The 26,828-nt window shown below is 42.7% G+C and overlaps 1 protein-coding gene across 1 annotated transcript in view; it reads left to right on the top strand.

Annotated features, from left to right (window-relative positions):
- Positions 1-5,205: 5,205 nt before the first annotated feature.
- FSTL1 (follistatin like 1) overlaps positions 5,206-26,828 on the top strand; it is a 57,075-nt gene continuing 35,452 nt past the window's right edge. Inside the window, exons 1-2 of the mRNA XM_033133201.1 lie at positions 5,206-5,349; positions 5,510-5,566. Coding sequence (XP_032989092.1) covers positions 5,347-5,349; positions 5,510-5,566 — 60 coding nt within the window. The 5' untranslated portion in view covers positions 5,206-5,346. The remainder of the gene's footprint in view (positions 5,350-5,509; positions 5,567-26,828) is intronic.

Here is a 26,828-nt window from a genome sequence, read left to right as displayed (position 1 = left end):
AACATTTGAAACATCTGTAATTTCATTCCCTCTATAGCCATGGTGTAATTTGCTTTAATACTTGTTTTTCCCGCTAATCTTCAGATATAGATATGTATAGATATATAGATATAAATTTTTTTTGCCAATTTCAATGATGTAGGCTGACTACAGATGCATTTTAGCTTGTCATTATATTGTTTTCCATGTACTGCTTCAACTGTTCCTGATTAGAGCAGGAAGACAATTGTTTCCCCTAAAGGTATGTCTTTTGCCATTACGTAAGAAAGCTAAAAGAAAGTCTCTAAACATTTAATATTAAATTTAGTGAAATTTTGTAAAGTACTGAATTAAATATTGCGTATTTTCAAGCATCACCAAAAAAGAAAAGGAAACTTGTTATTTGTCTTTGTGTTCTGGATACCTGGTTTTTAATGTTCTTGCTAATCCTAAGTATTTTTAACTGATGTCTCAAAGTATATTTAGGATGAGGATTATATGTCACTAATAATATTGAATGTAAATCTGTATTTCAAATAGCCTTATTGTTACTTTTGATTTATTTTTAAGGAGGGTGCAGCTCACAGCAGCCCATGTGGGGAGCAAACAGGCAACATTGGCTCTAACCACCCTACTTTTGAATTTTTTGACTGACTTATTGTCAGATCCGACTGAGTCATTGTTTCTACTTTGCTCAAGTGGCAGATAGCCAGCTCTTTACAGAAGTAGGAAATATGTCAGCTCTGCCTTTTTCTTACTAATAGGAAAAAGTTTTATCCTCAATTTTTGGTTTTGTAGCTGAAATGTTTTTAATCTAGTTTAGTTTAAACTAGATCGTATAATAAGTAAATCCAGTTCAGTGGGCACAGCACAGTATTTCACAATATGTTGAAGGGAACTAGCTGCTGTCAGTCCCTCTGTGTGGGAGAGCACCCACTCTCCTCCAGTACTTGGCAATGGGGGTGTGATTCATGACTGTCTGACACGGGGACCAAATATAGGGGGCAGAGTCTACCTACATATTTGCATAATCAATTTCTATTTTTAGGTTGGATATAAGTAAAAATATGTAATATTCTTTTCCCATGCCCTCTGGGGACCCTGCACCCCACTTTGGAGAGCCCTGGTTTCACAGTGTAGGTTGGCTATTCGTTGCTGCAGTGGACACTGTTTGGCTAGTCCCATCATTCATTACCAGCTTTTCCTGCCAGCATTAGCCTGATTTTCTGGTAGGTAGGTCCTCAGCCCTATCTCCAACCCAGTGACTGGCATGGGGATATGGGGATATCAAGACATTTAGTTTAGGCTTTAAAAAAAGTTAGTCCTGAGACTTTGTAGCAGCTGCCAAGGCTCTTTCCTTCACCTGGATGATGCAGTACAAGGGCATGATGAGGCTGGCACTGCAACCTGTTTATCACCTTGAGCGCATAGACCGGAACTCCCAGGAGCCACAATGTGGAACCCAGGGATGAAATAAAATTGCTGAAGGTAAAGGGAAGAAATGGCAAGACACTGGATGCTTGGTGTCCTTACTGAGCTCCTGGACGGTCTTTCCTAAACCCAGACGTACCCCTGGATCTCTCGGCTATACGGGCCTATAAATTCCATTTAACTGCATAAGCCATTTATTTAATTTAGCTTCTCTATCACTTGGAAGAAAAAATTCTTCACTGATATAACTGTCAACTCCCTCATGCAGTTTGTTTTATTGATATCATTTTTTGTTTGTTTTGTTTTTTGTTTATTGTAGAGAGCTAAGTTAACCATACTCTGTAGCACAGAATTATCCTCAGTACCTGCAAGGTCTTTCTATTAAATGATTTCCTTAATAGCATGCATTAATTAAAAGCTTATATACCAGGCACTTATCAGTAATTTACATATTTTAACACATTTAATCTGCATAATAACCCTATGGAATAGTACTATTATTATCCTCATGTTACAAACGAGAAAACTGAGACACAGAGAGGATAACTGCCCAAGTTACACAGTAAGAGGAAAAGGCAAGATTTACTACCAAGGCACATGTGAAGCAAGGCAATCTGGCTCTTCAACCCACGCTCTCACTCACTACAGCACACCAGAAAGATTGTATGTAGTACTCACATACTAACATTTGGCATTGTCCAACTGTCTAATTTTTGCCAATGTGATAAGTGTAAAATAGTATTTACCACTTATTGTGTAACCTTGGACAAATTACTTAAAATCTCTGTCACAGTTTCCTTATTCGTAAATTGTAGGTAATAAAATAATATTTCATATGGTTGGTGTGTCATTTAAATAATACCAGTGACCTTGAGCATCTTTTTTCTACTTGTTGGGCAATTGGAATGGCTTTTTTGGGGAATTACCTGTTCATATCCTTGCCCACTTTTTCTATCAGGTTTCTTGTCTTTTTATTATTGATTTGCAAGGGTCACATACATATTGCAGTTATGAGTTCCATGTTAGTTGTAGATACTGCATATCTCTTTCTATCATTTTTTCTTAAGGTGCTCTTGATCGAGCAGGAATCTTTAATTTTGATATGGTCAAATCCACCAATTGTGCCCTAGATATAGAGAAAATAAAGATATGAAAACATTGTTTATGCCCTAAGCAACTTAAAATCTAGCTGGAGAATCAAAAACAACAACTATGTGAACAAGTGTTAAAGATTATACTATAACAATATGCAATAAAAATGCCAAGTTGTAAAGCTGTATTACTGTTAACCTTAGAAAAGTATCCATATTTTTTCTGAGCTTCAGTTTCCTTATTTGGAAAATGGAAACAATAAAAAAGTACATTTCAGTGTGTTGTAATAATAAGACATGTTGACTGGCTCTATAGTACCTGGCACATAGTACCAACTGCCGTTCAGATGCACAGCAGATTCGTGAAATAATAATAAGTACCATTTATGGAGGTCTATTACCTGCCAGGTACTTTCTATAGTGTACCGTATTTAAATTTCACATCCCCCTGCAAGGCATTATCTCTGCTAATTGTCAGGTGCAGAAACCTATGTTCAGAAAGCTTATGAAATTTGATGAACGTCACACAGCAAGCTAAGTAAATGGTAGTGACAGAATTAAAAGCCCTATTTCTTTGACCTCAAACCTCATGTGGTTTCCACTAAGCCACTATCAGAAAAGGTGCTAGAGAAGCAATGAAACTTTACTTAGGTCATGAAAAAAAAGGAGACAGAATCTGAATACACAGAACGAGTAAGAGAGGAAAGATCATGACAGATTCTGAGGGGGTGCAGTGCATGTGCAAGGGATGAAAAGTATTGTAAATTATTAGAAGACAGAAACAAAATCTTGTGCATCACATTTCCCTTCGGTCTTAGCAAAGACACTGGGATAGAGTATCTGGTGAGGGACATCTGTTCCCTACTTTTCATATTTCCACATTCAAGAAGCAGGAGTGAGTTGTCTGGCTGGTGAGCTTGAAAGAGAAACTATATAAATACACGTATGTGCGACTCTGACCCCTCAAGTTTGGGGAGCAGGCCTGCCCTACCAAGCATTTGTTTTCCACTTTTCCAGAAAAGGTAAAACTGCAGTCAATTTTCACAAGAGTGGTCCCTCTGCACCTCCCCTGCCCCCATCCGCTGTGAGGGGCATCTCCAGATCCCCAATTTATACGAATTTTCCAACTCTACTTATAACTGCCAGGTACTAAGACAGCCATTCATCATGTCTTATTTTATTTGTTTCTGGGGTAAAGTATTAGCAGGTCCATTGTCCCCGTAGATAGAAAGCCACAGCCACCCATCAAGCTTTTACCAGGAACAAAGCTGACATTTTGCTCTCCATCAGTCTGACTCTGGCAGCTATTTCAATGGATTGTGAACAAGCATGGGGAATAGGGGTGTTATCTGAAGCCCCTAAAACCACAACAGTAGGCACTCAACAAACCATGGTAGGAGAATGAATGTGACAGGTTCAGAGGACAATAGAAAGACTGGCTTGATCTGAGCAGCAGGAGTATATTAAGTAGATGAAATAAGGTTAGACGGATGGGGTGGCCCCAGCAATGGAAGACATACGAGAATGGCAGAGTTTGGAACTGATATGGGAAGAAGGCTGAAAGTTTCTGAGCAGTGGAAGAGCATGAGGAAGGCAGTGTTTGAATTAGGTAGTGAGAATATGGCAATGAGTTGTGCTGGAGACTCCAGGCAGAGAGCCTGGACTTGGAGGGCAACCAGGGGTGGTTTCCAGAATTCTCCAGTGAGGGCGGATGAAGGTCGGGCCTAGGGACATGGAAATGTGAATGGCAGTAAAGGGATGCATAGGAGATTTCAAAGGGAAAACTGCCGGGACATGTTGACCACTGGGGTCTGGGAAGTGGAGAACCATTTTTGCGGCACTACTCTGAAAGAGGCAGAAGAGCAGGGCTGGAAGCTGCCGGGAAGTAGGGCTCAGGCTTGGGCATGTTAAAACTGAGGAGTCCGATGGATTTGTTCTCCATACCAGGGACACCAGACGTGAGGTAAGAAAGAGGCCCCAGTTGGCAGTTTGGGGAGTCAATACAGTCAGAGGCAGCACACATTTGAAGGCCGTTAGGAAGAAGTTGGTGGAGATGGGAAACATGAACTTGGGGGGTAGCTAGGATGACAGGGGTGGGAGCAGGAACACAGGTGGGGGGTGGGAGGAAGAAAGAAGAGGGGTACTGCTCCTGGAGGGAGGGAAGGACAGGGTGATGCTGCTAGCAAACGCTGGAGTCAAGACCTTTCCAGCAAAGCTGGGCTGCAGCCACCTTTCCTCTAGGAAATCCACAGTTGAACCCAAAGTAGCCTTCCCCACGCTGGCTGGTCTTCCGGGCCCTGCGCCCACTTTCTCGAGTTCTGGCTACAGTGACCTCGGGTTGTGGGGGTCCCTCTGCACCTCCAGCCCTCTATCTGCCATGGGGGGTGGCTCGGCTCCCCAGGCTGCGGTGGGGGGGGGGGTAGGGCACCGCCGCAGCCCGCCGGAGCTGCGCAAGCCAGCGGCCTCTCCCGGGGGTGGGGTTTCGGCTCCCCCCCAACACACACATCCTCTGCCTTTGTTGCAATGTCCCCCATAATACCCCCTCTCTGCCTGTGCCTCCATGTCCTGGGGGCTGGGCAGGCAGCGGGGTTCGGGCGGCGCCAGGACGCACGCGGGCTCCAGGGATAGGGAGGAGGGAGCGGAGCCGGGAGCCGCGGGGGCTGCTGCTGCAGAAGGGGGAGGAGAATGGGGAGGAGCTGGGGGGCAGGCTGTCCGGGAAGGAGGGGTCTTAAGGGGCGGCGAGCCCAGGTCAGATTTCCTTCTAGGCAGGCGATCGGCAAACCTCCCACCTTAGAGCTTGCTGTAGCCACCCTGCCCCGCGCCCTCCGGAGACCGGGAAGGGGCCATGGTGAGATCTCCGTGCGGGACGTGGAGCTGAGCGTGGTGACCGGGCCCCTCGGGGCGGCCGAGGGTGGCTGGGCCGAGGGGACGAGCCTGCAGGACCCGAGGAAGTTTCCGGGGTCGGCGCGGGGCCGGGTGCCTTCAGTCTCGCTCTTGTCTCTTCGCAGATGTGGACACGCTGGCTCGCGCTCGCGCTGGTGGCGGTCGCCTGGGTCCACGCCGAGGTAGGTGAGCGGCTGAGGAGGTCCGAACTCGGGCTCGCGGGCCACTGGGGTGTGCGGGTGGGGCGGGCGGTGGTGCGTCCCAGGGATGCTCTCCCGTGAGACTAGGAGTTTCTGAACGTGGGGTGAGGGGGCGCTCCGAGAAGGAATGCTACTTACGAAACTTGAACCTCAAAATCACGAAAAGAAGTTTGGGCCGTAAGCGGGAGCCCCACCGTGGCTAATATGGAGGGAGAGTGGGGAGGGGGAGAGCGGACTAGCTGGGCCGTTTGGGACGGAGGCGGCGACAAGAGCAGCAGCTGAGTTCAAAAAGGCGCCTTGAGTTTTTTCTTTTATTTAAGAGGAAATCGAGAAGAGTTAGGAACTTTTCCTTTCCGAGTCTGTCTCCTCGGGTTGGGGGTGGGGGGGACACTCCCCACAAAATACTAAGAGTTTTCTTTTAAGGCGGAATAAAGTTTTTTCTCTTTTGTAAAGTGAGATTATAATTCCCTGAATTGTCTTCTTCCTTTGTAAAGTGCTCCGGATTTTGTGTTATCAGGGCCATATAACGGCCTTGTAAAATCTCCAAATTTCCCTTAAACTAGCATTGCGCAAGTCTGAGCCGTCCATTGCTCTGCTCCTGGAGGGCTCGGCGTTTTCAGTCGCAGTGTATCAGTGCTTTTTTTTGGTAATGTTTTTCTTTTCAACTCCAGTGACCTTCCTGAGACACTACAAACAAACCAACAAACCCTTCACTCACAAGCCCCTCCATTAACTCAAAGGTTTATGGACAGAAAATAAACAATTCTAAATTCCCTGGGTACTAGTCTCCAGAAAAGTGAGGTCAGAAACCAAACATTTGATAATTATGGCAGGAAATGTGGAAGGAATTAAAAAGCATGAGGGAGAAGAAATGGAATGTACATTACAAAAGAAATAGTTCCCTAGTGGGTGGTTATTCTCCCTCTTTGAATTTTTTTTCTTCATATTACAGTTTAGCCCCACCCTTAGCACCGCGCAGTTTGACTCTGCCCAGAAAAATCATAAAAGCATGCAAGGTCTTAACGATTGAAAAAATATACACATTATACTGAACTCTCATTTAATTTACTATTACAGTGTTGATTGAACTGGAAACATGGGCTGTTTTAAAATGAAATAAAAAATAGCCAAAATTTATTGGATATCTACTTTGCATTATAATAAAACTCCATTTTAATGATGAGGAAACTGAGTCATAGAGGTTACATAATTTGTCCAGTGCCCTAAACTGCTAGATGGTAGGGGTAGGATTTGAACCCAGTCTAGCATCACACCCCAGGCGCTTAACCTGCAGAAGGACTTCACATAATTGCTATGTACTTATTGTATAGCAGATATTGGACTGCATGCATCATTTCTTTTAAAGCTTCTCCAATTTTGCAAGGTCTCTTTTGTTATCCCCATTTTACAGAGGAAGAAACAGATTTAGGGAGATTAGGTAACTTGCCCAAGGTCATATAGCTAGTTAGTTCTGAAGAAAGATCTGAACCCAGCTCCCTCTCTGCCTTTGGAGCCCATCTTGAAACCCAGATCAGCTTCTCAAGCATTTTGTTTGCCAAGATTTGAATTTGCGGGAGGATCCCTCTTCACTGGCTGATTTAGCCCTGGCTCAGGAACGCCCTTCCTTCCCTGCTGTGGCCCTCAAAAGGCAGCTGCAGTCCAGTGATGGATGAGGGAATTCCTGGTTGGTTTTAGGGCAGGTTTAGGAATTGCCAGCTAGTGTGTGGAATCACTCTATAAACTGGAATGCAAATGTGAGGTGAGAGGAGGCTGTGGGTTCTGTCTTCACAAGGCTGTGTGGCTGGCCCAAGGTCCTGGATCTTTTCTAGGCAGCCTATGCTACACTCCCTCCCCAGTGCATTGCTGGGAAAAGCTTAGCTTTCAAGGAAGTTCCCTCAGCAGTAATTTCCTGCTTCAGGTGCAACAGAGCGTACTCTCACGGAATTCCCAGGCAAAATCCATGGGGAAAGAGGCAAAATCAAGAAGTGCTGAGATATGAATGAAAACTGAGGAAGGTGGTGTAGAAAGAAGGCTGTGAGCTCAGGGTATGTGAGGAGTGAGGACTAGGTATGATCTAGGTTATGTTTCATGACTCCAGATTATTAAGGATTATCTTTTAATCAATCCAGTCTCTTGGTGTCTGGCCCTAGTAACATTCAACAAGTTTTTAACCCATGTTTTAATAATATACCTTTAATTATTAATTAAAAGGTGAATTAACCGTAACAATTTAGATATTCTTTTAAGCATTTTATCGTGCAGTTAACAGTGCTTGCAGTAGAAATTTTTTCCCTTGTTAGTTATAGCAACATATAGCAAACAAAGCCACATAATGATATTTACAGTCTTTATTGACATGAATTCACTTTGGTAGACTTCAGGGCTAAAATTGTACAAATATTGTTGAACTTTTTAAAAATGAAATTTAGAAAATAAACTGAATTTTCTTGGTGCTTTATGGTTGAATACAAGCAGAAGGACTCAATTCAGCATATTTCTTTAAAATGTGATTGCCTGACAAATCACATTGCTATTTGAAGAAGCCAAGCCTTTGGAATATTAGACCCTCAGAATCAGAGGTGTCCCAAACTTGGTTGTCATCATTATTAATGCCGGTCTATAAATCCTGTTTGGTTAGATTCAAGAATCTAGTAACAAATCTCATTAAGGAAAGTATTATAGGTTGAATGTTTCCCATGGTCTCTTACTTACTTGGCACCTCCTGGTTGCTTTTTTGATTGCTTCCTCTATCACTTTCTCTTTTAATTCTCCATCACCACCTGAGCTCACACCCATGCACTCTATTTAGACTCTGCTTGAAAGGCATTGTAGGGGGTGTGACACATCTCTCTTGATGAGCATATATTAGCATCTGGTATGGATGAGGATTGGGGGTAGCAGCAGGAGAGGGAGTGCTTCAACTAACAATTGCACAGCTACCCTTTTCTAGATTCTGTTGGGAGGGGGTTGTGTGGGTCTACTCACTCTCCCTCACCCATCCCCCTCCCATTGAGAATTACTGTAGTCGACATGAGAGCCATTGATGGTGGAGGCTGAGAAAGGTTGAGAACCCTGGCATTAGCGCATTTGCTCTTGAGTCTCAGTAGGTGCATTTGAGTTCACTCCAGCGTGGCAGACTGGCGGGAACCCTGTGGCTCAACTGCCTGGTTTTGAAAGACAGCTTTGACAAGTGCCTGGGCACATTCCCACTCTCCCTTGGTGGTTGTCTCTGCTGGAACTCTGATTCCCAGCATTCCAGGTCTATATTGTCATCATGATAAGTCACGTAAGTACAGGGGACTGATTCACAGATCAGAACACTCATTCCAGCCCGGGAATACTTGACCCACGAACTGTAAGTGCATTCATTAGTTAACGTACTAGTAACAAGGACAGTAACAATTTTACAGACAGACAAGAAGATTATTAGGGCATTTTCCCTCTAAAGCCAGATTTCTTAATCTCACTTATATCCTATTATCAATTTTGTTGGCCAATGTGGGGTCTCTTCCATATTCTTCAGAATTCAAATGGTGGATTCAGGCAGGCCTAGAGTCTGACCCACATCTGACTTCTTGGAACTATAGGAAAACTAGGGTTTTAATACCCATCTTGTAATTAACCACTAAAATAATTTCTTGTTTGTTTATCCTTTGGCAAATAAACTACTTGCTGTGATTATAAAGACTATTGTTGGAAATTAGAATGTTAAAACATAGTAGGACTCTGCTGAATAGCCAAAGCAGATGGATAAGTGTCCTGCAAATTGAGGCCCTAGCCATTGAAAATGTCTTTAGAAGAAGGGCATGTTACAATTCCCATAGAAGTCTCTGGATTGGGTGATGGAAAGCAGGAGTCAGTTCCCAGGCTCAGAGGAGCTAGTTGGGGAGGAGCTGTGAGGTGGAGAAGATCGAGTGCATGGGCTGCAGTGGATGTAATGTCCCGAAGAAGAAAATAAAGACAGTGAGGCATGAAGGCGTGTTTCCAGGAGAATGGAGGAAGTAAAGGATGAGCTGTAAATACCAGTGGTCATGAATGGAGAATTGGAAATGTCACAGTAACTTTTTCCTACTCTTCAAATAATTGGACATCCAGACATAAAATTTCTAGCAGCCACAAATAGTATTAGTTTAATGATACCAGATATTATAAGATTGAAAAAGTACTTACACGTAGATGGGTTCATTTTGTAAGCCAGGTGATTAATGTCCTGTAGGTTAAGTGCATAGTTTCCTCTAACGTGCTATCTTCTGACGCCTGTGACTTTGGTGTAGGGTCCTTTCTCCAGGATTAAGGGCACGGCCTTCCTTTCATGGTGCCCATCAGGCAGTATTCTTTCTACAGGCCGAGCACACCCTACACACAGAGCAGAGTCATGGATGAAGTACAAGACATCGTCTCTACCTTCAGGTTGTTTGCAATCTAATGGGGGCCAGGTGTTTTCAACTGTGGCAGCTATAATGTATATTTTTATAACTAGATGGTGAACAAGTTTCTTTCCAATTATTATTATTGCTTTTTTAAACATTAACATAGGGCTTCTCTTGATTTTTAAAGTTCTTTTACATTAGTACAGTGCACAAATTTTTAATGTCTAGCTTGATGAATTTTTACATATGGATACACCCAGGTAGCCACTACCCAACCAAAGCTGAGGGAGTCATTGCAGAAAAGAGGCTAAGAACTCAGGGTTAAAATGGAAAAAGTGAGGAGTAGTTATGATTAAGGTTACGTTTCATTAGTCAACAATCATTATGGTTTAATTAGTCCAGTCTCTTGATGTGTGACCTAGTAATATTGTTTAATTCATTTTTAACTATTATAAACCTTTAATAATTAATGAAAAGGTAAATTAACCCTATCAGTATGAGACTTGCAAGTTGAATATTATCGTAAGCATTTTATCTTCTACTTAACAGTGCCTGCAGTAGAAAACTGTTTTCTTTTTTAGGTACAAAGACATATAGCAAACAGTTAAATATATTCTTCATTGACATGAATCCATTTCAGCAAATTTTGGATCAGCTTTGGGGAAGCTGACTTGACTACTTTGCAGGTGGATATTCCAAAGCTCAATATAATCTATACTGAAAAATGAAATCAAGGAAAGAAACTCAAATAATTCTATTTGGCCACTTTGCCCTGGTCATTTTTACTTTTAAAGGGACTCTACATAAGATGACTGTCAAATTATTTATAATAGGTAAGAACTTAAAACCTATTATTAATACATATCCAAAAATAGAAGAGTTAAGAGTTAACAACAATATGTGCCACTAACAGTTATGTTTACAAAAATTTTTAAAGCTCTGGCAAATTATTATTATTTAATTTAAAAAGCAGAATACCCCTCACTCCAATGTTTTATCTTCACAACTGTGTGAAAATTTATACAAAAGTATAACAAAATGTCTTAAAAATCCATCATGAGGATTCTTCTGACCTCTCTCCTTTTTCAAGAGGAATTTACCCTCTTCATATACACTATTTTATTTAAATAAAGTTAATTTGTTATTTTCTGATAAAATATGAAAATATGCTCATAAAAAGATTACAGAATATAGAAAAGACTAGAGCAAAGAATTAAATTACCAATAATTCCACCACCTAAAGATAAACCAGCCCTTCATCTGTCCTTTCAGAGAAATCAGTCAACAGATGTGTGTGATGAGCCTACTAACACTGTAAACAATAAAAATAAGTACCTCCCAACACTATGCGATAAATGACCTGCTGAGATAGCACAAACATGGCATGCATGTCACCACTACCCTCTCCCTTACCCATGACAGACATTGCTAATCAACCATAGAATTCTTTATGAGCCTGGGGGAGGTTTGAAAATCCTTCTCAGCAATGTTCTAGGTAGCCACTAGCAATCAATTGGTCTGTACATGAGATAAAAGTTTGTCTGATGGTGGAGCGAAGGTAGAATGACCACCATAATGAGCAGGTATCCTCAGACCAAAAGAACGAATTAGGCAACTCCACAGAGTACAACAGAATTTATTTTAAGGTAATTTACGAATGGGAAGATTGGGTTGGAGCAGAAAAGACCCAGTATTCTATGCCGATTATTCTCCACTAATAGACCCCTGTTACAATATTTTTTTAATAGTATAACTCAGGTATTAATGATTGACAAAACAAAGGGACAAACAATGTAGTAGCAGCAGGGGCCATACCTCCTGGTGGTGTTGTGATAGATGATCGCTTATAATCGATACTACTGCCCCTTTGATGTTTATCTCAGTTGTCATGCCATTCCGGATATGACTAACAAAAATATTTATGGCTGCATCTTAAGAAACACATAATTATCAACTGGAAATCTTTGATGTGCTTGCCACAGACAGGGAGGCTGGTCAAAGGTCACAGTATGAAACTTAAAAATGAAATGAAATTTGGGACACAGAGGACTTGGTTTTGTTCATATCTATATCAATACAGAGATATTTTCCATCACTACTAGAAAAGTCAGTACAATTTGACAAACGTTGGTGTACCTTTAGCCAAAATTAAGGTGATTAGAAGGCAGAGTTTGGGACTGTGACAGGGGGTTGTAGGTGATAGGACCAGGGTAGACAATGGATGAAAACAGCACTTCATTCCTAGCCCAGGCTTCTAAGTTCTTTTAATGAATTTGAACACCTTAAAGTAAGGCAATCAACAAAAATGTTGGCCATCAACAAAAATACGATAATGAGAATTTTCGTGGCTGTTCTGATGGAGTCAACAGTCGCTCTTGCTAAGGCTCTAAGAGCTGCTGCTATCATAGATAACAGCTTCTGCCTTAGCAGCCGTCAGGCAATAACCTGCTAATAGAAAGCTCTTTGGGTAGTTGGAATACAAAATATATCCTATAAATCTACATTTTCTGCTGTGGTTGGAGGATTTCCATGTAATCTCTTCACAGACTTTTTATATGCTCATTTGGAAGCCATCACCAATAAGCTATTCCCAGGATTAAGTCTGAATTTACGACCCTTAAAATGTCCCCTGAATACTCCTCGACACTATTTGTGACCAATTAAGCTGTTGCAAAAACAAGTCATGTGACACATGGTAAAAGCCATGACATGTTGCAGGGCTCAGTTTATACATGTGTGTTTCATGGGATATTGACTTGAATTGATGTAGGGAAGAATGTCTTTTTGTCTTTCCTTTTTGTTGTGCTCAAGATTTAAAATCCTTTTGTCTGAGGCAAAATTTGTCTTATTCCCCCACAGACTTTCCTTCTATCCTTCAACGGTAGTAAACGAGTGTAAATTATTAATCTACAAAAGTGTCAGACATTATGCTAACCATTTTGCACAAATACAAAAGAATCATTTGGAATTAAAAGGCATACCATACGTGGAAAGACTAGGGACCTGAACACTAGCTTGCTGAAAAATGCACCGGTCCCTATGGTGTGCTGCTAGGCACACAGCACTCTAAAGCTTGCTGAGTGACGTCTCGGATTCACCACACTCACGTGAAGCAAGCTCCCATAGAGGAAACCCCAAGTCCAGAGAGTCTGCATGGACTTGTGCACCCACTGAAAACTTAAAATTACTCTTAAAGAAAAACAAAAAGAAAAGGAGCAAACAAACTAAGAGAGACTGGGGAGGTTGTAAAAGGTTTGTGAAAAAAATCTTTGGAGAGTTTACGTATGGTTAAGCTAAATATGATTAATTAAGTAAATCTGAATATCAAAAGTAAGCTGGTGCAATATTAGAGTTACGTTTTCCCTTTCTGCTAAGTGAGACTGTTAGACTGTTGGTCTGCTACTGATACTATGAAAAAGTTTTCTGCCAACAAATAAATAAATAATAAAAATAAAAGGCAGACCATATAGGTCCGTCCCTATTCTGCAGGAGCTGCTACCACCATAGATACTGTACAGCTCAAATGCATCTGGGGCCAAATCTATGGCTTTCGCAGAAGTTACCACCCCTCGCCCCACCTCTTGCCACTGGTTCAGAAAACCCTGTAATGCGATAGTGGGATGAGTGGCTTCTCAGAATTTGAGAGGCTCCACTAGAGTTGCTGGGGCTATTTCAGCCTGTCCACCTTGACCACTTGACCAGTCTGTCCAGTAGGGGTTAGTTTTTTTGTGTGTGGAACTTCATCTAAAATTGCGCCTGTTCCTGGAGTGCTGGTGCTTTTCTCTGGCTTCCCATTTTTGTCACTCGAGCCTCCCACTCTGTTCCTTTCTTCCTTCTCTTCTCTCATTCTCATATCTGGGTGTTTCCAACTCTTTTCTTTTACATGGACCTTCTTACAGAACTGTCTCATTTTTTAAGAAGCACCTTATAAAACAATGAAACAGTTCTTGACTTAGAAGTCCTGCTCTTTCCCTTTCTTGCTTTTTAAAAGCCACCTAATGTCTGTGACTACAGCTTCAGGTAAGAGCGAGGGCATTGGGGTAGTGGAATGGGTTTGAATTCTGGTGTTGTCTGGCTGTGAGACCTTGTGCAAGTTACTTAACCTCCCTGAGCTCACGTCCCTCATCTGTAAAATGGGAATAATGGCTATCTCTCTGCCTGTCTATCCAATTCAATTATGGAAACGATTTCCTCTACTCATGGCTCATAATCAACACCAAACATCTGCAAGAGATGAAGTCCCTCTCACCAGTCCTTACTAGGCACTGGCAATGTTTTTAGTGTGTTATGATTTCAACAACAGAATTCTCAATTTACACATTAACATCCTCTTGGCATTGTCCGTATTTGTACAACCTGCGGTGCTGGCTCAGGCTGTTATTCTGTTTACTGACTTATCCTTGAAAGGAAGTATAGGATAATGGTTTGGCACTCAAGGCTTGAAGCTAGATTACTGAAAATCTAGCACTGCCCTTATAGCCCTAGGACCTTGGGGAAGTTACTTAACCTCTCTGGGCCTATTTCCTCCATCTAAAAACTGGGCCTATTAAAGAGTATTTACCCCATAGGTTAATTGTAAGAATCAAACAAGCTATTACATGTAAAGCAATTAGAAAAGTGGTTTAGAACATAGAGTGCAGTAAGTGTTAGCTATTATTATCATTCTTGTGGCATCTCTATTTATTGGAAGACTTCCAAAAGCCATAGTGTGTGTGTGTCTGTGTGTGTGTGTATGTGTGTGTGCTCATGGCTTGCAGAAATCCCCTTGCCCCTTTCACTCTCTCCAGAGATTAAAGATTACCTTCTTTTTAAAAGACAACTGGGATATTTATTTCAGTGGGTGCCCAGAATTCATATCAGAACCCTTCTTCTGTTGAGCCAATCTTGCCTTCAGACTTCTAGATAGTGTTTCTTCTGTGAAGCCACAACCCTATCATTCCTCCAGGAAAAGAATTAAATACATACTCATTGAGCACTTCCTTTGAAATGGAGTGAACGAGGGAGAGAACTGGAAAGGAAAGGCGAGTGAAAAAAGGCAAAGAAGAGAGGTGATCAAACCCCTCTGAAATTTTTCCACATTCAGTTTTTCACTCTCTTAAATCCCTCCTTAGAAGAAGGAGGTGATGAGGAGATCCAAGATGGAGCAATATATAAATGCTGTGTTTGCCTTATCCCGTGAACACATCAAAATTACAACTAAATTATAGAACAATCAACCTGGAGAACCATCTGACATCTAGCTGAACAGAAGTTTTATAACTAAAGATGTAAAGAAGTCACATCGAGACTGGTAGGAGGGGCAGAGTGCAAAATGAGCTGGTCCCACACCCACATGTGGCGGTTGAAAATCAAGAGAGATATCTCAGCCACAGAGGTTTCCCATGAAAGAGAGAAGGACCCCAGCCCCCCACACCAAGCTCCCCAGCCCGGAGTACTGGTGCTGGGAAGAGGATCCCCCCACAACATCTGGCTGTGAAAAACAGTGGGGATTCTGACCGTCCCAGATGGAAGGCTGCCGGAAACCCAGATGTCCTCTTAGATAGCCCATGCACAGACTCCCTCAAAGGCACTCACCTTGGGCTCTGGTGGAGGGATGGTTACTCTGGAGGCATCGGAGACATACAGGGGCCAACTGAGGTACATGGTTTTGAGGAGAGGAGTGGAGGGACAGTCGGCATTTTCCCTGCGTGAGGTCCTTCCCTGCAGCCAGTAGGCAGGTGCCATCTTTCCTGTGTTGAGCCCACCCCCAGCACAGCCAAATCCGAATCTGATTGGCCTGGTGAGCTCAACTGCTCTGCTCTGCTGACTCACTGGGACCCCACCCTACCCAACTGCCCCAACTCCAGAGGCACTTTCTCCTTGAGCAGCCAGCCCCGCCCACATTGCACTCTTTCTTGGAACACTATGAGGGTCTGGAAGTCTCTGGCAGGCAGCAGCTGGCCTCGGTGTGCTCTGAGACTTTTGCTGAGTAGCTGCAGGCTCCGTACTGGCACCAAACCAGAATTTACATTAACCTGGTGATCACAACTCTTCCCACTGAAGTGACTCCCTGAGGCCCTGCCTCACCCAATGTGCGTACCACATGAGACTTTATCAATGACTGAACCTTAAGGGAGCCAGGGAGGGTGTCCTGGCTTTTCGTGGAGCTACCCCAGGCCTGGTACTGGTGGCAGCTATTCTTGGTTCATAGCATGGACTCTCTCATGTACCTCTAGGTACAGCATAGGCAGCGACCAACTGTGGATTGCTTTGTAGTCCTACCAGGTAGTCCCTGGCCACTCGTAGGCAGTGGGTGACTGGGCCTGCACCAGAGCCCCTTTCAAGGGGCTCCAGAACCAACATACTTGAAGACTGGCTTTCAGACCACAGCAGAGCACCACCCAATTAGCTTCACAAGCAGCACACACAAAGGATGGTCTCAACAGGCACCAGAGCCCACTGGGACGAATACTGCTCCATGGGGTTAGCATCCCACACAGCAGCCCATAAGCTGTGGACATGGTTAAACCTCACAGCCAGTTAGCCCTAGGGTTAATACCACCCACTGACATGCCAGCAACAATCAAGGCTCAACTATAACAGGAGGGCACACACAACCCACACAAGGGACATTCCTGGAGCACCCGGCTCAGGTGACCAGGGAGACTGTGCCCCTCAGCCCCACAAGACACCTACTACATAGGTGCTACTACATAAGGCCGCCTGGCAAGACTGGGAGGCATAGCAGCTCTACTTAATAAATAGAAACAAACACAGGGAGGCAGCCAAAATGAGGAAACAAAGAAATATGCCCCAAATGAAAGAACAGGAGAAAACTCCAGAAAAAGAATGAAATAGGGCCGGCCTGGTGGCTCAGGCGGTTGGAGCTCCATGCTCCTAACTCCGAAGGCTGCCGGTTCGATTCCCACATGGGCCAGTGGGCTCTCAACCACAAGGTTGCCAGTTCAATTCCTCGAGTCCCGCAAGGGATGGTGGGCTCCGCCCCCTGCAACTAAGATTGAACACAGCACCTTGAGCTGAGCTGCCTCCCAGATGGCTCAGTTGGTTGGAGCACGGGCTCTCAACCACAAGGTTGCCAGTTCGATTCCTCGACTCCCTCAAGGGATGGTGGGCTCCGCCCCCTGCAACTAAGATTGAACAAGGCACCTTGAGCTGAACTGCTGCTGAGCTCCCGGATGGCTCAGTTGGTTGGAGTGCGTCCTCTCAACCACAAGGTTGCTGGTTCAACGCCCGCAAGGGATGGTGGGCTGTGCCCCCTGCAACTAGAAAACAGCAACTGGACCTGGAGCTGAGCTGCGCCCTCCACAACTAAGACTGAAAGGACAACAACTTGACTTGGAAAAACAGGCCTGGAAGTACACACTGTTCCCCCAATAAAGTCCTGTTCCCCTTCCCCAATAAAATCTTTAAAAAAAAAAAAAAAAGAATGAAATAAAATGAAGGCAAACAACCTACCAGAGACAGAGTTCAAAATAATGATTATAAGGATGCTCAAGGAACTTAGTGAGAACTTCAACAAAGAGATAGGAAGCATAAAAAAGGACACAGAAACCATAAAAAAGAATCAGTCAGAAGTGAAGAATATAATAACTGAAATGAAGAATGCAATAAAAGGAATCACCAACCGACCCGATGAAGCAAAGGATCGAATCAGCGATTTGGAAGACAAGGTAGCATAAAACACCCAGTTGGAACAGCAAAAAGAAAAAAGAATCCCCCCCCTCAAAAAATGAGGATAGTTTAAGAGACCTCTGGGACAACATCAAGTGTAACAGCTTTCGCATTATAGGGGTACCAGAAGGAGAAGAGAGAAAGCAAGGGATTGAGAATTTATTTGAAAAAATAATGACTGAAAACTTTCCTAACCTGGCGAAGGAAATAAACACAAGCCCAGGAAGCACAGAGGGTTCCAAAAAAGATGAACCTAAACAGGCCCACACCAGGACACATTATACTTAAAATGGGAAAGTTAAAAATAAAGAGAATCCTAAAAGCAGCAAGAGGAAAGCAGTTAATTACGTATAAGGGAGATCCCATAAGACTGTCAGCTGATTTATCAACAGAAACTTTGCAGGCTAGAAGGTATTGACACAAAATAGTCAACCTGATGAAAAACAAGGATCCACAATCATGGGTACTCTACCCAGCAAGGATATTTAAAATCGAAGGACAGATAAAGAGCTTCCCAGACAAGAAAAGCTAAAGGAGTTCGTCAACACCAAACCAGTATTACAAGGAATGTTAGAGGGACAACTTTAAGATGGGGGAAAAAAAGATAAAAATATGAACAATAAAATGGCAATAACTGCAAATCTATCAACAATTGCTTGCAATGTAAGTGCATTAAATGCTCCAATCAAAAACATAGGGTGGCTGAATATATAAGAAAACAAAACGCTTACATCGCTGCCTACAAGAGATTCACTTCAGATCGAAAGACACACACAAACAGAAAGTAAAACGGATGGAAAAGGTTATTTCATGAAAATGGAAATGACAAGAAAGAAAAAAACTGGGGTAGCAACACTTATGCCAGACAAAATAGACTTTAAAACAAAGACTATAGCAAGAGACAAAGAAGGACCCAGTAATTCCACTTCCTGGTATTTATCTAAAGAAACCCAAAACACTACTTCGAAGGGTCGTGTGCATCCATATGTTCATTGCAATGTTGTTTACAATGGCCAAGATGTGGAGGCAGCCTGGGTGTCCATCAATGGAAGAATGGATAAGGAGGAGGTGGTACATATATACGATGGAATATTGCTCAGCCAGGAAAGGACATGGATTCTTGCCATCTGCAGAGGCATGGATGGACCTGGAGAGTATTGTGCTGAGTGGAGTGTGACACAGAGAAAGACATATGCAATGTGATTTCGCTTATATGTGGAATCTAAAGAACAAAATAAACCAACAGAACAGAAAGAGGCTCATAAATACTTATGGTTGCCAGATGGGAGAGGGTTGGTGTGGTGGCTGAAAAAGGGGAAGGGATTAAGAAGAACAAATTGGTTATTACAGGGATTGAGGATATAAGAGATGTAGGGTATAGCATAAGGATTATAGTCAGTGATACTGTAATAACTACGTATAGTGTCAGGTGGGTACTAGATTTATTGGGGTGATAGATGGGAGGGGGGCTGGGGGCAGAGTGAAAAGGGGGAAGAGATTAAGAAGTACAAATTGGTAATTACAAAATAATCATGGGGATGTAAAGTAAAGCATAGGGAATATAGTCAATATGGTAATAACTATGCATAGTGCCAGGTGGGTACTACACTTAATCAGGAGGATCACTTCATATATTATACAAATGTCTACCATATGCTGTACACCTGAAATTAATACAAAATAATATTGAATGTCAGCTGTAACTGAAAATTAAAAAAAAGGGGGAAAGGTGAAGGGGAATAAGAGGTCCAAATTTCCAGATATAAAACAAATAAGTCATGGGGATGTAATGTACAGCATGGGGAATATAGTCAATAATATTGTGACAGCGTGGTACAGTGTCAGATGGCTGCTGGACTTATCATGATGATCACTTCTTCAAATACATAAATGTTGAATATCGTGTATACCTGAAACTAACATAATATTGCATGCGAACTATATTTTTCATAAAAATCTTTTCAAAAATAAGGAGGTGACTACCTTGGATTTTTTCTGATATGCTCTTGCTGTAGTCCCCATAGCACATCTGTTACTGGGCCACAAATTCTAAATTTGGGGGTTGGAAAAATATGATCAGTCAAAGGAACTAACTTTGCTTTCATTGCCTTTTGCCTCATTGTTTGAAAAATAAGTATCTCCTCTGAAAGACTGAGTAGGGAGTATTCATGGAGCAGGCTGCATTTGTTCCTTTGGGAACCACGGCAACGCTTCGGGTGTTTTGCACACAAACCTTGAGTCGGGGCACTGCTGTGTCTGGCGGCCAGCCCCAACTGCAGCCTCACGTGACCACCCGTTCCCAGGCTCTAAGCCTGGGTCTCTATTGCTCCCCATGTTGCTCTTTGCTTTCTTCTTTGTGTTTCCCCTCTGCCTTCTTGTCTCTCCTTTATCATCTTCCTCCTCCGCCATTACAGAGAGGTCACCCTGGAGGGCTACATTAGGTGCTGCCAAAATATCCCCAGACCACCGGGTTCACATGTTATGCAGAGAGAAAGCTATACAAAGTCTTAATGCATTATTTCGCTTCACCTGTCTGGGACAAAGTAAATTTTCACAGTAACTGAAGAAAGGAAAGTAAGAAGTTATCATAAACCTGTTCTCCGTCAGGCACTGAGTGACTAACACACAGACCCATCCCTAAGTCGCTTGCAGTCCAGTGAGAGGCAGACAGTGGCACAGGGTGAGTGATCCAGGGTGGTGAGTGCTAGGACAGGGCTGAGAACCAGTCCTGGAGGGGTCCAGGAAGGCCCTCAAAAAGGAATAGCCCCACAAGCGGAGCCCTGAAAAATGACTGATAGTTAGCCGGACAACAGGCTGGATGAGAAGGAGCCTTGTCTTATTTAATTCTCACAACCTGATAATGAAGTTATTATAATCTTCATTTTTATCAGTGAAGAAACTGTGGCTCAGAGGCTTCAGTTAGTTACTCAAAATCAGACCCCTAATAAATAGTAAAGCCAGGACTTCAACTGTCAAGGCAAATGCTCTGTATTCTAGGCCCACTGTGTCTTATTTCTGAAAGCGACTTTGAAAACAAACCCCAAACCATTTTTTTCTAGGTAACAGGGACTCAAACAAAAACTGTACAGGTCTCTTCACATTACATCAGCTATTAAGTGTATCAGCCTGGATCGACACTTCAGGCCTGGTCATTCTGGCCACATAGATATGGGCATAGTCTCGACTTGGTTCAGGTCCAGCTGCTTCTCTGGCTCCCACTGAAGTGTAGTTGTTCCATCAGAGCACTTGCAGCATAATGGTCAGCGGCTTAGATATTTTGAGGCAGTTCCTTTGTCCTCCAGACATACAACTGTTTCACATTGAATAAGACCAAATTTCAAGGCAGGTCTAAGAGTCCAGCTGAGTTGCTCAGTATGGTTGTTCAGGTTGTCTACTGCACCAGTGAGGCTGGCCAAGGGGGAAAATGGGGCTGACTCCATCCTGCATTCTGCTTACCAGGCTATGTGCCCTGGCATGGGGTTTGTCTGCTCACCCAGAGGATGGAGCACCTTTTTTTTCTAACTGATGTTCAGAGCTCCCAAACCCAACATTTTCTCTCATATATATGATGTCTTTTGGAATGGTCCACTTCTCCATCTGTACATTTTATAAATTGACATCATTCGGTCTTATAAAATTTTCACAACAGGCCTCCATCAAAAGCCAGTTCTGTATTTTTGTGGATTTTCCTCATGGATTAGTTAAGATGCTATAAATAGAAATTTAAAAGATCTGCTTTTTTGTACCCACTAATGTGCTACTTTTGGCTGTTGCCCAACTCTGTCTAGTTTGGGAACTATGATTCCCCAGGAATTAAGAAATGCTTTCCTAGCTTCCCTCTAATTGCTGGATTAGCACAACTTCCCACAGCTGAATTCCAGCCCCAAGGAAGAAATGCCTTAGACTGTGAATTCCCAACCTGGAGCCTGTCACAGGTTGTGTCATGTGTTTGCATTAGCTGAACAAAAAGTAAGCAGGCTTTCCGGCCTTGCTCCCCCTCCTCCCCACACCCCCCGCTGGAGAGGCCAGTTAACGTCTAGACAGTGTCTGCTTGGCACTGCGCCTTTTAAGCACAATCTGTACCGTTCTGCAGCTCTGTCTTGGTTCCTCTCTTCACTCGTTCCCCCAGTTTTCTTAGTCAACCTTACACTGTCTTGGGGGGACTGGTATGACCGCATACATAAGAAGCAAGTAAGTGAATTTATGAGACTCAGGATTCCGCTGTCTTGAGAGGTTCAGAGTTGAGCAAATACCACCAGTGCTGCCTGAAGCAGTGCCTGAGTGTACAGAGATCCCTGGTGTGAGCTGGCTTCAAACAAGCCTCCATTGATTGGCCAGAAGTGGGCTGGAGCGAATAACCCAGAACAGGCAGGCACCCAGGTAGTAAGCCTCATACCTTCCATTGGTAGTGTGAACTTGGGCAAGTCACTGGATCCCTCATCTGCAGAATATGGGGGTTAGAGTAGGTGAGTTCTAAAACCTAGTTTTGAAATCCTATTCCTAAAACAGAAGGCAGACATTTTAGGTTGGATTATAAAAATTACTCTCCTTAATGAAGTTCAGATTTTGATTAGCCCTTGTCTTAATTGACCAACCAAGAAGGAGCATCTTTCTTGAAAGAAAAGCTGGTGCAGGAATGGAACAAGAGAATGAGTAAAAGGGACACATGTTGTGTCCCTTACTTTCTCCTGCATGTGTAGAGCGCAATATAAGCAGTACAGCATGTGGCACCAAACAGTCCTCATGCCCAGGAATCCCAAATGCTGTTTACTCCATAGAAAGGAATCGCTTGATTTTCCACTTCAAAAACCAGCCAGTGCTCAACAACAGTGCGCAAAAAATGAAGAATGCTGGGTCTCCTTGGGGTTGAGCAAGGAAGTGAAAATAAAGAAAAAGGCAACCCAAAATTCCAAAGTGTGCAACTTGAGCTTTTATCGAACTTACTAAAAAAACAAAAACAAACAGAACTCTCTTCTGACTTTTGTGAATGTTCATATTTTCTTTTAAACACAAGGATGCAGTATTGAAATGGCTGTATGAAAACAGTTGTCTGAAAACGTTGCATGGACCCTCATTTTGTTTCCTGGAACCCTTCTTGCCTTCTCCTCACATTACCTGACCATGACCAGAATCCTGGGCTTCCTGAGCAGGTATTGATGAAGTTGCGGTCCTGGTCCCCATGCCCTTTTCTCTAAATCAGTTCAGGGTTTTTGTTACAGATGAAGGCACTGGTGTTTGGCCTTGACCTCAGTGGTTAAATTAAGTGACTTGCTAGGGTGAATGCAGTAAGGAAACAAGAGGCCAAATGCGTATGGTTCAGTGCTGCTTAAATGCTTGGTACCTTACCTTCACTCCAGTTCCCGAACCCCACTAGATGACCCCAGTATCCTCAATTGTGCTGACTCGGTCGTGAGTTGGGGGCCAGTGCAATGTTGCATGTGGCTTTCCTAATAAGACTACTTGTACAGTGTCAGAATTGAATTCAATTTGGCTGTGCTCCAGGGTAGGCTATATACACAAACACATGCACTCATAAATTGCACTACTTCATTGACTTAAATTTCACCACTTGGAAAACATGACCATCTACCTATACTTCAAATATATTTTCCTCACAAAAACAAGTTCCTATGGAAACTAATGAAGGGAAGCATGAATGTTATTATATTTTCCCTTAATTTGACTGTTTTGCTTAACTTAGTTTTTGACTTCTGTTAAAACTGTGCCGATTCCTTTCTGAGCCTAAGCACATAGAAAATCATAATGAGGAGTGCTTAGTTTTGTGGTTGTGAAGTTTGCTTCTTAATGGACATTAACATAATCAATGTATATTCATTCATGCATTCATTCATTCCCTATCTCATCCCAAAAATAAGAGGTATGTTTTTCCTCTCAACTCCCATGGCTTGCAGGTCCTACTAGTTTCTCTGTTAGTGTTAGGCTAACTAAGCTGATTTTCTGTTATGGGGAAGGACCTACATTTGTGGTATAACATTTGCAACAGAGAAAAATAAAGTTGATGAAGAACTCAAAGATAATCCAGAGAAGTTTCTCGTGACTGTCACCAGGATTACCTGGCTCATCTATTTCAGCGTGAAGTTGGTCTGTGTGAACTTCCTATTAAAGCAGCTAAAAGCTATTGAACTGAGCAGACTCAGACATACCTGAGTTCCTTTCACTGTCACGTCCCTATCAGGAGGGCCCAGGTGTGATTTCTCGGTGGCCCATCCCAGGTCAGTTCACAAAAACCTGCTTTGGGATGGAGGCAGAATTCACACATGCTCAGAACACTCAGCTTCACATCTCCAAGGACATTTCCATCCTTGGGTCTTTGCTATATGTTATTATTACAATACTACAATTAATTGGGGGCAGGCTGAGGTCTACATCAGAGGAAGTTAATTCACCTGGCTTCTCCTTAGAATCCTAAAAATTTTTCAGCCATGTGCCCATTTGTGCTTTGTTCTCCCACCCTTCCTCTAGTCTTCTATCCTTGGCATTTTTTGTTTTCTTTCCTTTTTTATCCTGTGTGGCCATTGGCCTTGCCAATAGCCACAAACAGAAGCAGATTTCCTGGTTTAGCTACTTATTTTAGGGGAAAGCCTCTTGCTTTATGCATTAACGGGTGTCTGCATCATGTTCAGCAGATTTGGCACCAAGGGCTGGCTAATGTTCAAAGGAAACCCCAGCACAAGGACACCTACTTCAGGTGTGAGTTCTTTAAGGGTTTCTCAATTTCTTTTCTTGGGGAACAAGACTAGAAGGGAGAAGGGTATTGGGAAGCATTCTCAGTCGAGGCCAGACATTCCTGTCTTTGCTAAATGTTGGGTAAAATAAATTCAGTACTCACTGAGGACTTGTTTCTTAATAAAATTTCCTAAGGTACTTGTGGGCCATATTGTTTGAAGGACAGGTACCAAGTTAACAGCTTTATCTCAGAGACAAAACTGGAAAAGAGTCTGTGTTTTTCCTTATTTCTCTATAGAAGAACATGTATAACATAACGGATGATAAGAAACTATAAAAGTTGTTTTTTGTGTGTGTTTGTTCCGTGCCCTATTTAGACACTCCCTCTTTTTAAGACAAAACTAAAGAACCCGTGAAGATGATGTGAAATGCTGCCAGAACAACTAGTGCTTGTGGATTATTAACCCCGCTGTGTTGGTCATTTGACAGCTCAGTTCATTGAATTTCCCCTCTAAATTCCCTTTACACCTTTGATCAAATAGAAAGCCCTTCATTTCCTGCTTAAGTTGCTTCAGCGAATTGCTGTGTGGATTAGAGAGCAAGCTGGGTTCCTCCCCAGTGGCTATATTTCAGTTGGTGATTGGGTTATTTTTCTAGGTAATGCTATCATTATTTTCCCCAGTACAAATGGCATTGTCATTTAGTGACCATAATTACTCATGTTCCAGTGACCTGAAATGTAAAGACCTCCTCATTTCCCAGTGATCTATTGTTTAACTCCAGGAAAATGTCTTTGCTCTGCCTAGGTTGGTGAAATGTGCGTGTGTGTGTGTGTCTGCTAGAGAGCTGAGGGTTATTATGCTCCAGATTATCAATCTGTGGGTTTAGATGTGACAATAGCCATATACAGAAAGTCATGACATTTTCTTTAAGGGACAGACAAAAGTTAGGGACTCTAAGCCCCAGGGTGTTCAAAGCATGTGCACTGTCCCAAGATGGGTCTTACTAAGAAATGAGGAGAGTAAATAGGAAAATGTGATGAGGAGGACAGGGGGAAAGGGAGGGAGGCAGTGATGGGGGTAGGAAACGGTCCCTGTTAATTATAGTGGGATAAATAAATGAAGAAGGGGTGATAAAGTGAAGAATTTCTGGTCTTTACCTTACAGCATCATGGGGAAATGCTGTGAGTGAACACTGCTGATATGTATGATCAGAAAAGATATATGTCTACTTTTGCTAAGTGAATGTATGGTCTGTAATCAAAATTCACAAAAGCATACAATAATGTAAAAAGTATAAATTAAAACATCACCGGTATATGGTGTGTAGCAAGGAAGATAATGATCTAAAATATCTTACACAAAGTAAGTGCTCAATAAACAGTAGCTGCAATTTTCTTGTTTTTGTTTGAATTCCAAGGGGTAGTAGAAATAAAGGGAGACAGATACAGAGCCTAGATCCATATTTCTCAAACTATGTATGAGTGGTATTAATATATATGCGAGGTTAAATGTTGGTGTTGCTTTTTTGTTGTTGCTGTTTTTTTCAGTTGTAGGACTTTTCAGAGTCTTTACAATGTTCACGTGCATTATATATTTTCCTCTCCAGGAGGAAAGTATTATAAACAGTAGTTCCCAGACACTTCACCACAGAACACCATTTCCAAAAATACCATAAATATTTCAAGGCTAATATTCCATGGAACAGTTTGGAAGCATGGGTCAGTTCTAAACAGATTTCCGTAAACAGAGTCTATTTACATCTGAACCCAGGTCTTAGTGGGCTTGCTGAACTCGTTTACCTAAACTAATTCAGTTTCATCAAGAAGACTTCTCTGGATCCCAGAGCCAGTACAAGGGTAAATCCTCTGGGAGTGACTCCATACTGGACCACTGGCGTGGCCATGATCATACCTGACTGCAACTGGCTGGGTTTTCTTGGTTATCAACTTGAAGTACTCAGGAATCTTCTTTTTGATTATTTACTCTCCCTATCCATACCCAGTCCATTCGCAAGACCTGTTGGCTGCACTGTCAGCATATATCACATCTGTATTGACTGTTCTTGGTCTCCATCACCACCACCCTAATCCAAGCCATCATCATTTTGTGCCTGGACTGTTGCAATAGTATTCTAGCTGCTCTCTCCTTTCTCCTTGCTTCTCTCCATCTGCATCTCTACACAGCAGCCTAAGTCATCTTTGTAAAACACATGTCTGGCCACGTCCATCTCCTATGTAAAACCCTCCAGTGGCTCCTGTGTTGCCAAGAATAAAATACAAACCTTTTGTCAGTGCCTACAAGGTCCTACACACTCCAGACCATGTCTGCTTTTCCCAGCTTACCTCTCACTGCTCTCCCTGCTGGGCCCTGTGTTGCAGCCACACTTTTTTTTCTGTTCCAGGAATAACAAATTCCATCCTGCTTCAGAACCTTTGCACTTTTCTTCTTCTGTTTGAATTGCTCCATTCATCCTTCAGGTTTCAGCTCAAGAGTGTTCTCTAACCGCTCGATCTA

This window comes from Rhinolophus ferrumequinum, chromosome 2, assembly GCF_004115265.2.
Source record: "Rhinolophus ferrumequinum isolate MPI-CBG mRhiFer1 chromosome 2, mRhiFer1_v1.p, whole genome shotgun sequence".
Taxonomy (NCBI): domain Eukaryota; kingdom Metazoa; phylum Chordata; class Mammalia; order Chiroptera; family Rhinolophidae; genus Rhinolophus; species Rhinolophus ferrumequinum.
This window is presented reverse-complemented; position numbering and strand designations above follow the sequence as displayed.